The sequence below is a fragment of the Zonotrichia leucophrys genome, chromosome 7 (assembly GCF_028769735.1).
Source record: "Zonotrichia leucophrys gambelii isolate GWCS_2022_RI chromosome 7, RI_Zleu_2.0, whole genome shotgun sequence".
Taxonomy (NCBI): Eukaryota; Metazoa; Chordata; class Aves; order Passeriformes; family Passerellidae; genus Zonotrichia; species Zonotrichia leucophrys.
In genome coordinates, this window is record NC_088177.1 from 37,917,064 (window position 1) to 37,931,461 (window position 14,398).

General features: G+C 45.4%; 1 protein-coding gene across 11 annotated transcripts in view; it reads left to right on the plus strand.

The window, feature by feature from the left end:
• Positions 1 to 14,398, plus strand: part of AGAP1 (ArfGAP with GTPase domain, ankyrin repeat and PH domain 1) — a 335,965-nt gene that overhangs the window by 213,945 nt on the left and 107,622 nt on the right. For all 11 annotated transcript variants that reach the window (XM_064719066.1, XM_064719067.1, XM_064719070.1 and 8 more), the window contains one exon: positions 1,618 to 1,786. In XM_064719066.1, coding sequence (XP_064575136.1) covers positions 1,618 to 1,786 — 169 coding nt within the window. The remainder of the gene's footprint in view (positions 1 to 1,617; positions 1,787 to 14,398) is intronic.

The window sequence follows — 14,398 nt, forward strand, 5'->3', positions numbered from 1 at the left end:
ACAAGCAATGAATGCTCAATTATCTTCTGCTTATTGTGTTTTAATTTGTGAAGAAGTGACACCTAAACAAGAAAGTTGCTCCGAGTTCATGATTTATGGATGGAAGGTGTTTGTTCTCCCAACACCTAGTGAAGGAATTTTCCTGAGTGGATTGCCTTTGTTTTTCTCTTGGCAGCAGAGCACTGTGTCCTCTCCCCATTAATTGTTCAGACACCACCTTTTCCTGTTGGTAATTCTCAGCTTGGGAAAAATAAGCTGCTGTGATGGCTTAGTTCAAGGATTTTATCACTGATTTCTGTTAACTATGAAGAAATTATTGCTGGTCCAGGTTTTTGATTATTTTTGAGCAGAATAAGTAATTTGTGTTGTAAAAACTGCCAAAGGTGAAAGAATTTTGAGGAGGGAGCAATCAGCTCCCTGGATTGTGGCAGCAGTGATAGAGATTTTGGGTAAATTCAGGAAATCTCTTGTGAAGTGGGAGCCCAGATCTTCTCCCAGCCACCTCAAATTGCTGTTTTTCTCTCAGGCTCCTTAATCCCAGAGTCCTGGAGTGGTCTGGGTGGGAAGGGACCTCAAAGCTCATCCCATTCCATCCCTGCCATGGCCAGGGACACCTTCCAGCATCTCAAGCCCCATCCAACCTGGCCTTGGACACTTGCAGGGATCCAGGGGCAGCCCCAGCTTCTCTGGGCAGCCCAGGTGTCTTTTTGTGCAGTGCCCGTGCCCCTTTTCACCCCTGATTTTACTCTCCTGTGCTGCCCCTCTTGCATGTCCCCTTTAGGAGAGTGTCTCTTTTGTTGCTTTCCATGTCACTGTAGTTGTCCCAGTTTCAATTATTTTTTTCTGGAATGTGAGTGACCACAGCCCTGTGTACCAGGAGATGGGAGCTCTGGTGTCTTGTGTGCTGCCTTTAACATTCACCACCTCTCCTGGAAATAGCTGTGCTGGTGTATCCCAGGATCAATTTGCCCTCTGATAAAAACACCCATGTCCATTTGCTTTTCTGTTTATTTCCCCTTTGTGGCTTTCCAAGCAAGAATTAGCAAAATCCTTTTCCACTTCTGGCTCCCAGTGTTTGCTCTAATCAGATGTAATTTGCATGGTTTTTTTTCCCCTTTGATGATGTTTTGTGTAGGTGCAGGAAGGGTCATATTGTAAGGAAACAGTGTTGGAATTGCTGAAACACCTTCCCTGTTGGTGCCCTTTGGTAACTTTGGTGCCTGCTGACCCAATCCAGCTAAATTTGAGGGAGAAGGAGATGAGGGCATAAAAAACACTGGCAGAGAGGAGACACAAGTGAATGTGCTCAGGAGGGACACTTGGTCTTCTCCTCATGTTTGGGATCTTTAGCTAGTGAATTCCCACACGTGGCTGTGTTGTGAATCACCTCTTACCCAGCTGGAAGTTGGAGGATGTGTGAGAAAACTCCAGATTTTTAGGGTTAATGTGAAGTGTGGAAGGGATTATCAGGAGCATGGAAGGAAGGGGAAAACCATATGGTGGGTGCTGGCAGAGGGTGTAGGGCCAGAGCCTTGTGAAACCAGGTTTGTTAATTGTGTTAATTGTCCAGAACTCCCTGTCTGATGCTGTGTTTGGGGTTTTCTCCTCTCTCTGCAGGATTACATGCAGAATGTCCATGGCAAAGAGATTGACTTGCTGAGAACCACTGTGAAGGTCCCTGGCAAGAGGCCACCCCGAGCCACCTCAGCCTGTGCCCCCATCTCCAGCCCCAAAACCAACGGCCTCTCCAAAGACATGAGCAGTTTACACATCTCGCCAAATTCAGGTAAGGGAGCAGCTGCCATGGGGGAAAATGGGAGACAATCTGCATTTCCAGTGTCTGTAGGGAATTGGCATGAGCAGCTGGGACAGGGATGGATATCTCTCCATAACTGGAGGGGTTCCAGGCCAGCCTGGTGGTGTGGAAGGTCTCCCTGCCCATGGGAGGGGTGGAATCAGTTGAACTGTAGGATGCCTCCCAACCCAAACCACTCTGGGATTTACAAACCCACTGATGTGGAGGTTTTTGAGCCCTGACTGCTGATCTGTCTCCCACAGTTTCTGGGTAGCCTTCAGTGTCTGTCTTTGTGTATTTGCTACCCTGTACTTGCCAAAGCCCTGTACAATTTCCCAGTCATTAACATATGGGAGGAATCTATGATCTCTTATCTAATTCTTAGGAAAAGCAAACACTGTATGATCTGAAAGGGCTTTTTATGGCTTCCTGGTGAGACCCACAGCCCTTCTTTCCACTTTTGGAAGGTTCAGTATTATGCATTCTTCTAACAGCAAGATTCTTCTGTGGAAAGCTTTTTAATTTATTGGTGGAAGTGGTTTATAGCTCCTTCTGAGCTCTAAACAAAGATGTTTATTGTTTGCTGAAGTACTTGTCCATACAGCTAAGTGGATTTTAAAAAATTGCATTAAGGGAAAACATTGGAGACAATTTATCTTGTAAAATGCACAGCTTGTACAAAACTCATAATGGGCTAGTGGAAGTTCTGTCAGCATGTTTGGGATGACATCCATAAAGTGCCAAGTGCCTTCTGCATTTATGGGTAATGCAGACACCTCCTGCATGTGCCAGCAAAACCATCCCCACACTCCTGTCCCTGTGCAAAACCCACTGGGATGAGCAGCCCTGGCATTCCTGGATATTCAGGTGTCTTCCCTTGGATAATAATGATAATTATCTGCCTCATGCTTCATAGGATCAGGCTGGTTTGTGTTGGAAGGGACATTAAATAGCATCTAATTCCAAACCTCAGTCCTTCAAGCCAAGGTGGAATTCCCTGCTTTTTTGAGACATTTCCCTTTATTAGGAGAAAACTGAGAAGTTTTTTTTCTCCTTCCAACTCTGAATGGTGCTGTTTGAGATGGGTTTTTAAAGTGGTGCCACTGAGCAGAAACTCCTGGAGATCCCAGGCTGGGCCCTGAGGTGTCTGAAGCCATGATTTCATCAAACCCTTCAGGTTTTGACCTGGCATAGTTCACAGGAGAAAATTATTTATGGTTGGGTTGGTTTTTTCCAGTTTACTGTACAATTTAAATGACTAGGTGTGGGGTGTGCTTTGGTTTTCACTATACTTCCTAATTTAGGGAAGCAAAGTGCTGGGCTGAGTCAATAAACTGCAGGGAAGATATTTAAATAAAGAGATTTCAGCTTTTAACACATTTGAACACAGTCAAAAATTACTTGATAGCTTCAGAAAAGGAAGTTTCTGGAAACATATTTAGAGATATGTAAGAATTTAAGGTTTGTAGCATGGAATTTACATATTTTGGCATCTACTTGGATTGCCAGGTCAGAGGGAAACTTTCCCTGAGAGTTTGCAGCAGGCAGCTCTCACTGTGTGTGTGTGTCCTGGCCAGCCTGAGGTTTGATCACACAAGTCAATTATGCCAGAAATTCCAAATGCTGGGAAATTCAGGTAGTGAATTTCAAATAACACTGTGGGAATAGTTGGAGCTTCTCTCCTCCCTCTTGCCTTCCTCATCCCCTTGCTTAGAAATACTGAAATTCTTTGCTGTTGTTGATGTCTGGGCAGCATCTGCTGCTTGTTACTGGCTTAAAAGCAAACATAAAAAGGATTAATCAGTTAAGAATTACTAAAAAGAAAGAAAATAAAGAAAAGAAGGGCATTGTCCCAAGCTGTGCCTGCCTTCTTCATCTGAGCTCTGGTGAGGTTCTTGGGGCTGAGTCCTGGAGGGGCAGGAGGACCCTGGAATATCTGCAGCTATCTCCCACACTCAAATATATCTCCCCAGCTCAAAACACCTGGGAATCATCCCTTGCAGGCTGTGCTGCTGCCTCAGAGCTTCCCCTCTCTTGGAAGTGCTGAGAAAGTGGTGTCTTGAGCCTGTGTGGTGCCTCAAAATGGATCACAGGGCTGAGCTTGTCACTTACTGGTCTCACTGGGAGGGTTTGGTACACAGCTCTGCCATGTGGAGGAGGCTTGGACCAAACAGGAAAAATCAGCACTTTTTATTTTGATTTTTAGGCCTGTAAATTCACTTTGTTTTCTCTGCTTCACATTACCTCATCCCCAAATGTTAAATACTGCTTGGCTTGGTTGGTGCCTTCCTTTGACACTTAAGCCCTGCTTGGAAGATGCCCCTTAAGGATGGATTTCCATGCTAACTTTGCCAAGAAATCTATGGATAAAATGCCCATTTGATTGCCCGTAACTGATATTAAAAGTTCATATTTCAGCAAATAGTTTTCTCTGAGTGTGATTTTTTGTGATCCAACCACTCTTCTGCTCCCACCACGGTCTGTGAGGCATCAGAGCAGCTCGAGCTCCTCCTCCTCATCCCCTTCCCTCTATGAAGCCTTTTTGGACCTCAGTGATGCATCAGACACCTTGAATTTCCCACCTTGGGTCTTTCCCAAGGTGCTTCCCATAACAGTGCTGTGAGCAGAATAGAGGGAATGAGGCTGAGCAGGGCAATATTGGGAATTCAGGAAGGACAAACTCAGTTCCAGTCCTTGAGAGTTTCCATTTCAGAGATGTAAAAAAAAAAAAAAATCCCCACCTTTATGAAAATATATGAGTTTTAAAAAGTCTGGATTACTCTTCCCTGCTGGGTTTCCACTGGCACAAGGGCTTGGGAAAAACAAAAAAAACCAATTTTCCCTTAACATCAAGTCACAGTCCATTGTCAGAGTCATGGCAGGACAGTGAACAAACTGGAAGTGAAACAGCAGCCGGAAAAAGGAATATTTTCTGTGCTGTCAGAAAGCAGGGAAAGGAGTAGAAGGTTGGGCTGCTCCTGTTGCAAAGCCAAGCACCTTCCCTGGAAAAAGGTTTACTTTGATTTGAAAACTGGTCCCTTCTTGGGTTCTTGGAGGTGCAGTTTGGAGTTTGTTGTGTAAGAACTGGGATTCTGTGTGGCAGCTTCTCCCAGAAAACACAGAGAGATGCAGCGTTGTTATTTATGTTGTATAGACTTTAAATAACAGGTTGTTAACTGTGGCTTCAGGGAAGGTGCTCACACTTGTAAGCTAACTTGGTAGGAAATTGTGAGCTGGGGAAAATGGATATTTACTGCCTTCAATCCAAAATTATGTCACTTCTGTGGTGTTTTCAATCCAAGCTGACAAACAGTGGTGAAGTAACTGAGATTTAAATTGAATTTACATGGCACTGAGCATCATTGTGTTGATGCAGCTCGGTTGGAAGTCCTTCAGAAAAGGGTAATTCTTGGACTTGCTCAGTTCCAGCTTTCTCCAAGAGCTGGGAGCAGGGCCAGAGTCCTGTCCTGTCCATCCCACTGGCCTGTCTCTCTGCCTTTAGGAGCTGGCTCAGCCTGGCTTGGGAGCCAGGAGTGGGTCCAGGTTTCATCACTCCTGAATTGGGTTGGATTTGATCTGCTTGACCTGAAGGTGAACTTATTCCTGAAATCTCTCCCAGGAGTCATTTATTTCTTCTCCCTTCCAAACAACCCAAAGCCTGAGCTGTAGCAAGAGCCACTGATGTAGAAAGTTCACGACTAAAAATAGCTTATGGTGTAGAGATAAATTGTTTCCTGATTAACACTTCATTTAAATAATTTGGTGCTATTAAATTTCCTTAAAATGGTGAGTGTACAGTATGTGAAGTATCCCAAAATGTGTTAGTGCCAGGGCCATCGTTAAGCGTGCTGAAGGTTGTTATCTGCTAACTGCTTGTGACATTTGAGATGCTGCAGGAATGGCAGCTCCACCTTCTTACCACTGTGAGCTTCCTGTCTGTCATTAATTGTGATCATCTATCAAATCCTTGGTGCTTTTTGCAGATCATGTAATCATCTTTTTCAACCAGGGGGTCACTCACTGTGAGGATTCAGATGTTAGGATCAGGCTGGTGATGAGTAAAAATATTTATCAAGCCAAGAGCTCAGAAGCATGGGCAGTTTTCCCAGAGCCTTGTGGGTGCCTTTGCAAATAAATGCTGGACTGAGCCCTAAATTCTGAATTCCCTGCTTGGAGGTGGCTGAGGGTGGCCTGGAGTGGTTGTTGGGAGTTGTCTGTCACTAACTCTGCAGGGGTGCAGGCCACTTTCCACTCTCCAGCTCCAGTTTTGTGCACTTGCCACAGATCACAAATGCAAGTTTGGGACTTACTTTTGTCATCAATCATCCCAGTCAATTTTCCATCTGGGTGGCTCTGCTGTTGGCTCAGTGATATACAGCTGCAGCAACGGGAAGGAGAAGTTGGCAGTTTGCTTGTTTCAAAGGAAAAAAGCCCAATTTCAAGTGCATCCGAGATTTCCCTTTCATCCCACTAGAGGGGGATCCCTCAAGGTCATTTTCTCTGCTTCCTCTGGACTGGGATTTGCCCTTTCCAGAACTAGAGAAATACAAACTCATTTAGTTAGTATGCTATATCCCTTAATAATGGGAGAAAAGGAGCAGGGCGCATATTAGCAATAATGAAATAAATATTGGATAAAATAACTAATAATAGTTAAATATTGAGAAAGATGAGTTTGCTGAGATTTTTCTCTCTTCAGGAAAAAAAGGGAAAAAGGAGCTGTGTGAGGGTCCTTTCTGGAGTGGGCAAACCCCTGATGCTGCTGGGGTGGATGAAGGGTGGGATGTGTCACAGAGCTGCAGGCGGTGCCTGTTTCCCTCCGGATGATTTTCATGGCTCCGTGTCCTGGATAAAATCCCAGATCTGCCCCGATGCCATCCCGGTGTCCTGAGGGTCACAGGGAGCAGCACGAGCTGGTTGGGTGTTCAGACCTTGGCAGGTGATGAGTAAAAAAAGGTGATTGTGCTTTTCCCCCAGTGATTTTAAGGTATTAAAGCTATCGGGAGGGTTGAAGCTGATTTACCAAACGGGGGAGGAAAAAAAAATAAATTCACAAATGTGTTTGGAGTATTGAACTGCCGTTGACATCTAAAGTCCCAACCATGCTGTTTTCCTCCACACTCCAGCAATCAGGACATCCAGCAAACCCATAAAAAACCAAACTAATAGCATGAATATTCAGTGACCTAGAATACTAATTATTGTCATGAATATTAATGTGATCGGACTTGCTTTTTCCTCTTCTCTTTCTCTCTGGCTCGGGTTTGTTTTTTTTCTTTTTTTTTCCCCTCTATTTTTTTTTTTTAATTTTTTTTTTTTTTTCCCACTCAGCCGGCTCTAAAGATGGACCATAATGAGAGCATTTAAGAGAGAGAGCGCTCTCCGGCGTGACAGGGACCGGGGTAATAAGGAGAGCTTGATTAACGTGGTGCACTTGGGGGAGAGATGAGAAGATTCACGTGGGCCTGTTGTGGGGGAGGCAATGAGGCACCGGCGGCTGTGTTGCTGCTCCCTCAGATTAATGAGGCCTAAGAGTGCATTAGGAACAGTGACAAAGGTTTGATCTAATGGGCTCAGTCATTTTTCCTTTGAGTGACAGACGCACAGAAGTAATTGGCTGTGCAGAATGGCAGCTCATTGGCAGTACTTAAGGATACATTATCCCCGTTGTGTGGCCCGCAGAGGCTGTTTATCAAAACTGCTCACACTGCAGACATGCATTCACTTAGCTGCTGTTACAGTGGCAAGAGCTATTAAAAAGAGGGGGGAGAGGAAAAAAAAAAAGGGAAAAAGTCATCTCGCGTTGGTAGCTATTGTCTCTTTTGCGAAAATAAAGTTTCTTTGTTCTGTTTCCCGGAGAGGCGGTGAATGCCAGCAGTGGTCCCTCCCCAGCCCAGGAGGCTCTGGCAGGGCTTGGGGAGGGCTGGAGCCCGTGGGAAGCTCCCAAAGTTAGATCCAGCCCACAGGTAGGACCTGCCACCCCCTCTCCACTTCCATTACTGATCATTTCCACAGACAGTCGAAGGGATTGGGGAGCATTTTACATCCTTTGCCTCAGGGCCTGCACATGCTCTGCTGTACCTGCCTCAGAATGGTTTGGATCTCTGCTGTTATTTTTCACTAAGTTAAATCCACTGCTCCTGTCGGGATTCAGCCAAATAAGAGCAACAAAAAGCAGTTTTTGCCAGCAAAGCACTCACTTCTGGGTCTTAAAGCTGCCGTCCCTGAACAAGCAGGTAGCCTCAACCAGGATGCCAAGCATATCTTATTTATTACTGTTATTTGTTAAAACTACAGAAAAAATAATAATAATCTGCCTGCCAGGGAAGGAAAGCAGGCTTTGATCCCAGCAGAACAAATAGTGGGGGATCTCGAGCAGAAGCCCGCGGTGAAGATCTTGGGTTTAACTTTCTTTTAGAAGAGATGTCTCCTCTGATGACTTAATTTTCCTCCACACTTGCTGTGTTGCTTTGGCATGCTCTGAGAATAATAGCTTTCCTCGTTATACTCCCAGCACCATGTCCTTCACTGCCAGGATATTTCTTGGCACTGCCTTGTTTGTTCATTAGTACTGACCCCACTCGGTCTGTGTGCTGCTGATTGAGCCAGTCCGGCAGGGATGGACATGGAAGGGCTTCCTCTAGGAATAGCTGCTTGTCCTTAGGAATTCTGTTGAGTAAATAAATGCTTCTGGAAGAAAGAAGTCTTAAAACTAAGTGAAACTCACAAGCAGGTTTGCTGCTGCAGTGCTGAAAGTGATTGTCAGTGTGTTGGGGGAGAGTTGGCAGCGCTGGAACCAGCGTGGTTTGGAAAGATTTTTGTCACAGTCACAGTGGTTTGGGCTGGAAGGGACCTGAAGGATCATCTGTGTCCAACCCTGCCCCTCTCTCCTTGTTTCATGTGTGAGGAGCCTCAGGTAATTTCAGGTGCCTGGTGAAGCAGGGCAGGGACCTTGTGCTGCTTGCACACTTGTGTCGGGATGGAACAGAATCCATGGCAGTGCTTGAGGGAATTCCACCCCCCTGAAGAACCTGGCTCTGAAATTTAGAGCTCTTCAGGTCCCACAGTCTCCTGAGAACACAGCCGGACACCTGGGCTGTGTTCTGGGACACCTGGGCCTCCCTTCCCAGCATGGGGCTCTCCTCAGTGGGACAGGCAAGGAGGTGTTTGCTCAGATTTCAGTGCAGCACACAATCTCCAGAGTGGGCACAGCATGCACCTGGAAAAGGTGGGTGCTGAGGCAGCAAACTAATGGAACCCAGGAGAGCATCCCCAAATATTCCTGGTAGGTGAGGGAGAGGCAGGAAACACAGCTGGGATGGTCAGACACTTCCCAGGAAAGGTTTGCCCACCACTGGAAAGGTTTCTGCTCACCTCTGGGAGTTCATTCTGGGCGTGCTGCGGAGCTGAGGGTGGGAAGGGAATGCTGGGATGGTCAGACATTTCTCAGGACAGGTTTCTGCTCACCTCTGGGAGTTCATTCTGGGCGTGCTGCGGAGCTGAGGGTGGGAAGGGAATGCTTCCCATCTTTCTGCAGCCAGCAGTGGGGCTTCTCCCTTTCCACCCTGAGGAGACTCCAGGGAGCAGTGTGGGTTTGGAAGGGGCATCCACAGCCAATCTAACCTACTTGACAGTGCCTGGTGCTGAATTAGAGGGCATTTCAAGAATAGGCAGAATTCCTGCAACACAAATTGACCCAACATGATTTGAAACAATTAACCCTCTGATATCAAGAGTCAGGATTTCCTGACCCACAACTCTAATGTATTTTTCATTAGTTCTAACAGCTGGTGAGCGCAGCCCTCTGGCCTTAAGAGGTTTATTTCCTTCTCTTTCTCTTTTATTTTCTGGAAGAGAAACTCGTCATGAGCTCGAGGAGCTTGGCACAAATGAAACATGGTGAAAGCAGAGCAGTAGGGCTGCAGTTTATGTGATTCAGTCTTTCTGTGCAGCCCCCTGCGAGTCTCACACGCTGCTGCCTCATGGAAAAATACAGTTCTGCTTCACAACTCCTGCTCTGGCTGCTCATCTCATCAATCCAGGAGTGTATTAGTTGCACTTGTGAATGTAACTTCTGGTAGCTGATTTGTTTGGAGGGAATGTGTCTGCAGCAGGGAATGGAAATCATTTGTGCCCAGCGTCGTTTGTGTCACTTGTATCTTACTTCTCAGGGTCTGCTTGTGAATTGTATTCCTTCTGCATTTGGGATTAGTGGGTGGTGTAGTTGGTGAAGGCTTGAACTGATGTGTCTGTTCCACTAACCCGTGATGATTCACAGGATTATTAAGTTAAAAACCATCAAATGAGGGATTGCAGACATGCTGTCCCTCACACTGTTCCATTACAGGAGCCAACAAGACCAAAACCATGAGTGCTTTACTTTTTGTTGGACAAGTCACTCCACATAGGTAACCCAGCATTTATATTAACCTTAATTGCATATTTTAATACCATTTTTACAATAGACCTTTTGGCTTTTACCTGTTAGATTCACACTGTTCACATCTTGTCAAGCCCCCTGATTGGGTGGATCCTGGTTATTTTAATTTCATTTCTTAGTCTGGCATTTCTGCTCTTGTTCTCCTTGTGCCCCCGTGTGTGTTTCCCTCAGCTTCTCCACTCTCCTTGCCTTCATTCCTCGTGCTCTTTGCAGCGTTTTACACTGAATAAATGGGCATTTAAATGGGATTTCGTGTGAGCACGCTCGCTTTTCTTAGGGGCTGCTCTGCTGAGCAGTGGCCAAACCTGGAAATTACCTTGAATCTTAATTTGGATGGGTTTTGTGGGGCTTAATTGTTTGAACGTTTTGTAAGCGCGGCCGTAACGGGGTGTTTTATAACATCAGAAAAGATAGTTTTAATAAAGCTGTCTAGAGCTAGAAAGAGGAACTCTTTCTTTGATGCTCCTTTGGTAGATGAAAACATTTTTGTTCAATAGGAGACCAGCATCTTTTTTTTTGCTCATTTGAGACAAGTTCTGGCAACATACTGATATTCATTCAAATATAAATGCCATATTCCCTTTGAAATGCAAATTGTTTAAAGAAAAATAGCATATGGTAGAGGTAAGTACCTTTTCAAATCAGCTCCCACACTTTAGGGATGTGAGTACAGCTAAAATTATTCTTTGGAAAGAATCTGGAGCCTTTGACACATTGAAGCTTGAACTAATCAAGGCTTCCCAGTAAGCATATACACATATCCATATCAAGGAAACAGTGCTGAGAATACATGGATTAGCATAGTAATTTAACTGCCCCCTGCTAATCAACTTAAGCAACCAGCTGATGCATGCAGGATGCATTTGAAGAGGCAACTCTTTCACAGCTCAGCCTGGGCCAGGTAGCAGAGCAGGAGCCTGGGTGGGTGTGGAGATGGGAGCGTGTCCTTGCCTGGGGGGACAGGATGTAAAGGCTGACCCAACACACAGGCTTTGCTGGTCATGGATCAGGGAACCACAGAGTGCTCTGGGCTGGAAGGACCCTTAAACCTCACCTGCTCCAACGCCCTGCCCTGGGCAGGGACATCTGCAGCATTTCCACTGATGCTGCTGGCCTCCTCTTCTTCACTGTCTCTGCTTGCCTGCTGAAAGGCTGAGCTGGTCTGAATTCTGTCAAGGATTTATCCCTGAGGGAAATTAAAGGAGTTTTGCCAGGTCTGGTTTGGGGTTTGCCCATTGTAGACGGGAAGAGCTGTGGGACTCTGCTGGAGAAGCTCTGGCCAGAGCAGCAGTCCTTGTTTTGGGGTGGCAGCTTTAGTGCCTGCTGTGGGGTTCATGTCGTGCAGTTGGACTGAGAAGTGGGAAAATCAGAGCTGGATTGGGAAATAATGATTTAAATAACAAGTGTTTTAAATAACAAGTTTGTGCTAGAGCTCAGCATATCAAGGAGGGGAACAGGAAAGGAAAGGCACGCTATTTTCTGTAGCCTGGCACTTCTGATGTCTACTCAGGGATGCTGGCCTGATGGTCTGATATGCCATGAAAATGCACACCTGGCAGCATCTGGACAAAGTGGGATTTAATCCTGAATAAATATTACCATAAAAGTTGCAGGATAAAGGTTCCCAGGCTGTGGCAGTAGGAAAGAGGGAGCTGGGCTGGGTTCATCACAGTTCACTCAAGTGTCACATGAATGCACTTGGCACCTGTTTTGTGCTAGCAACCTTTGAGAGAGGTGCAGTGGAAGAAAAATTCTGCCTTGTTTCCCAGAACAAGTCACTTCTGAACAGGTTCATGTCTCAGAGTGGGGCTGGAGCTGCCTCAGATGGCATTGAGGGGAGAGGAGAGCTTTTGGTGCTGGCACGATGGCACAGAAACCTTGATGGTCTCTTCTCTAGGTGTTGGTTTTGCATCATGGTCAGAAGGTGATGGGACTCTTGTGTTCAGAAGCTTGTGGGCTAGGTAGGAGATGTCAGCACAAAAATATCACTGCTGGTGTTGTGTCTGTGCTGGCCTCAATCTCGAGCTGGTAGAACCCACTCACTCTCAAACTCTTGTCACTCACTCACATCAGCCATTCCCTTTGATTTGGTGGATCATCAAAGCTATTTATTAATATCCATCATTTTTGTGGATTGTGAAAAGCAGAGGAAAAGGGGATTTCGTAGTGAGCATTGCAGAAGCTGATTTGGAAGGAGAGATTTCTATTAAGGCAGCCAAAATGCAACTTTGGTCAGCTCATGTTTTCATTTCCTGTTGTGGTTTTAAAATACTGAATTGCAGTTTAGTCCTCTGCTCTGTAGTCTCATGCCTTGGGAGGTCCCAACAAGGTTCCAAAACCCACCTTAGACTCTGCATAACGAAACAAATGAGTTTTCCTGTCTATATATTTCATTTCAAAGCAGGGATTGCCAGGCAGAAGTTCTGGAGGGCTGAGTAAGTGCATTGAAGACACAGATACTGTGATGGATCTGTGCTAAGGACTAAAGAGGAGATTTTGTCTTGGGAAAGGGGAGGAGAGAAAGGGACAATTATGCCAACTCTAATAAACACAAAGTAGTTCACTAAGCTCTGCTGTCTTCCCAAAGGCTGCTCTGGGAAAAGACATAATGATAGAACTGGGAGTCAGGAGATCTGGGTTTTATTTTCAAGTCTGCCACAATCTTCCTTTGTGGCCCTGGGTCATTTAACCTCTGAAAAATGGGGGAAATGATAGCAGATAATTAACAACCTCACAGGAGCATTGAAAATTAATTCATTAATTTTTCTGAACTCATCAGTAGAAGGTGCAATGGAAATGCAAAGTGTGAGGGTGCGTTATAACACTGCGTCTGTTCCCTTCCCTTTGCATGTGTTTTTTAAGAGTGTTCTTCAATCCAGAGAGGACCTGTGGGGCACCTTTAGAGAGCCTGTCACAAGGAATGAAACTGTAAATTCTTTGTGGCTTTATGATATGCAAGGCCTGTGGCTAGGGATGGAGTAAAATGTGCTCAGAACCCAAAACAGTGGTGCAGGTTTTGGCCCATAGCAAGTTGTGAGTAAGACCATCAGAAACTTGAGTTTCTGGAAAGGTTTTAATTGTTTCTGCTCTAAAATGTATTCAAGCAGATCCCACTTGTCCTGTTTTATGGTGAGAAACCCGTCCCTGTCACTCCCCCTTGCACACAGCTCCCAGCATTTTAATGTCCTAGGCCTCAGTGATTGTGAAAATACAGAAGTGTTTGCTGGGTAAAGGCTGTTCTTTGTGTGTCCCCTTTTGTGTCACATTCCTGGGAGCAGCCCCAGGAATGATACTTGCAGTCACTCCAACGTCTGCTTCGTGTCATGATGTTGTTTTAAGATTAAATGTCCAATAAAGTTGTTTTTTCCCCTTGGTCTCTCAGTGCTGGCAGTCCTTTGCTCCCCATCATGTGTTCTTGGGGGACATACCTGTGTCAGGTATTATTTAGAGGCAGATTGTTTTAAGCTCCTGGAGTTGGCTCAGTTGTATAAACAGTGGCTTTTAGGAATAAACTGATGTAGCATTCACATTCTCTGATAAAATCCCTTCACCCAGGATTTTTCTCCTGGGAAGCTGAGGAGCCTCAGAGAAAAGGAAAACAATTCTTATCCCATTTGCTTCTCCTGTGCTGTGCTCATGTGGAATGTGTTTGGGGATTGTTCACCCACAGGTGATTGTTCCATTGGGTTCTGCTGGGAGTGGTTTTGGCTCTTTGGCCAATCAGGGCCAAGCTGTGTCAGACTCTGGACAGAGTCAGGAGTTTTCATTATTATCTTTTAGCATTCAGTAATAGCCCTTTCTGTATTCTTTAGTATAGTATATAATTCTTTAATATAATATAGTATGATAAGGTACTAAATTGGTTTTCTGAGAACGTGAAGTCAGATTCATCATTCCTGCCTTCATTGGGGCATTCCCAGCAAATACAATAAAATTGATTTTCTGTGCCCAGTCTAAGAAGCAGAGAAACTCCAGAGACAGTGCCTGGTAGCAGAGTGGTGGAAGACCATGTTTCCCAGAAGGTAAATGAACAGAATGAGGTGATACCATGAAAAACGTGGCTTTTTTTGTCTTCTTAGCTGGATTGGAGCTGGTCTCAGGACCGTCAGCTCCGGCGCTTCAGGGAGGGTCGTTGTGTGGGTGAAGTTACCCATTCTTTGTGC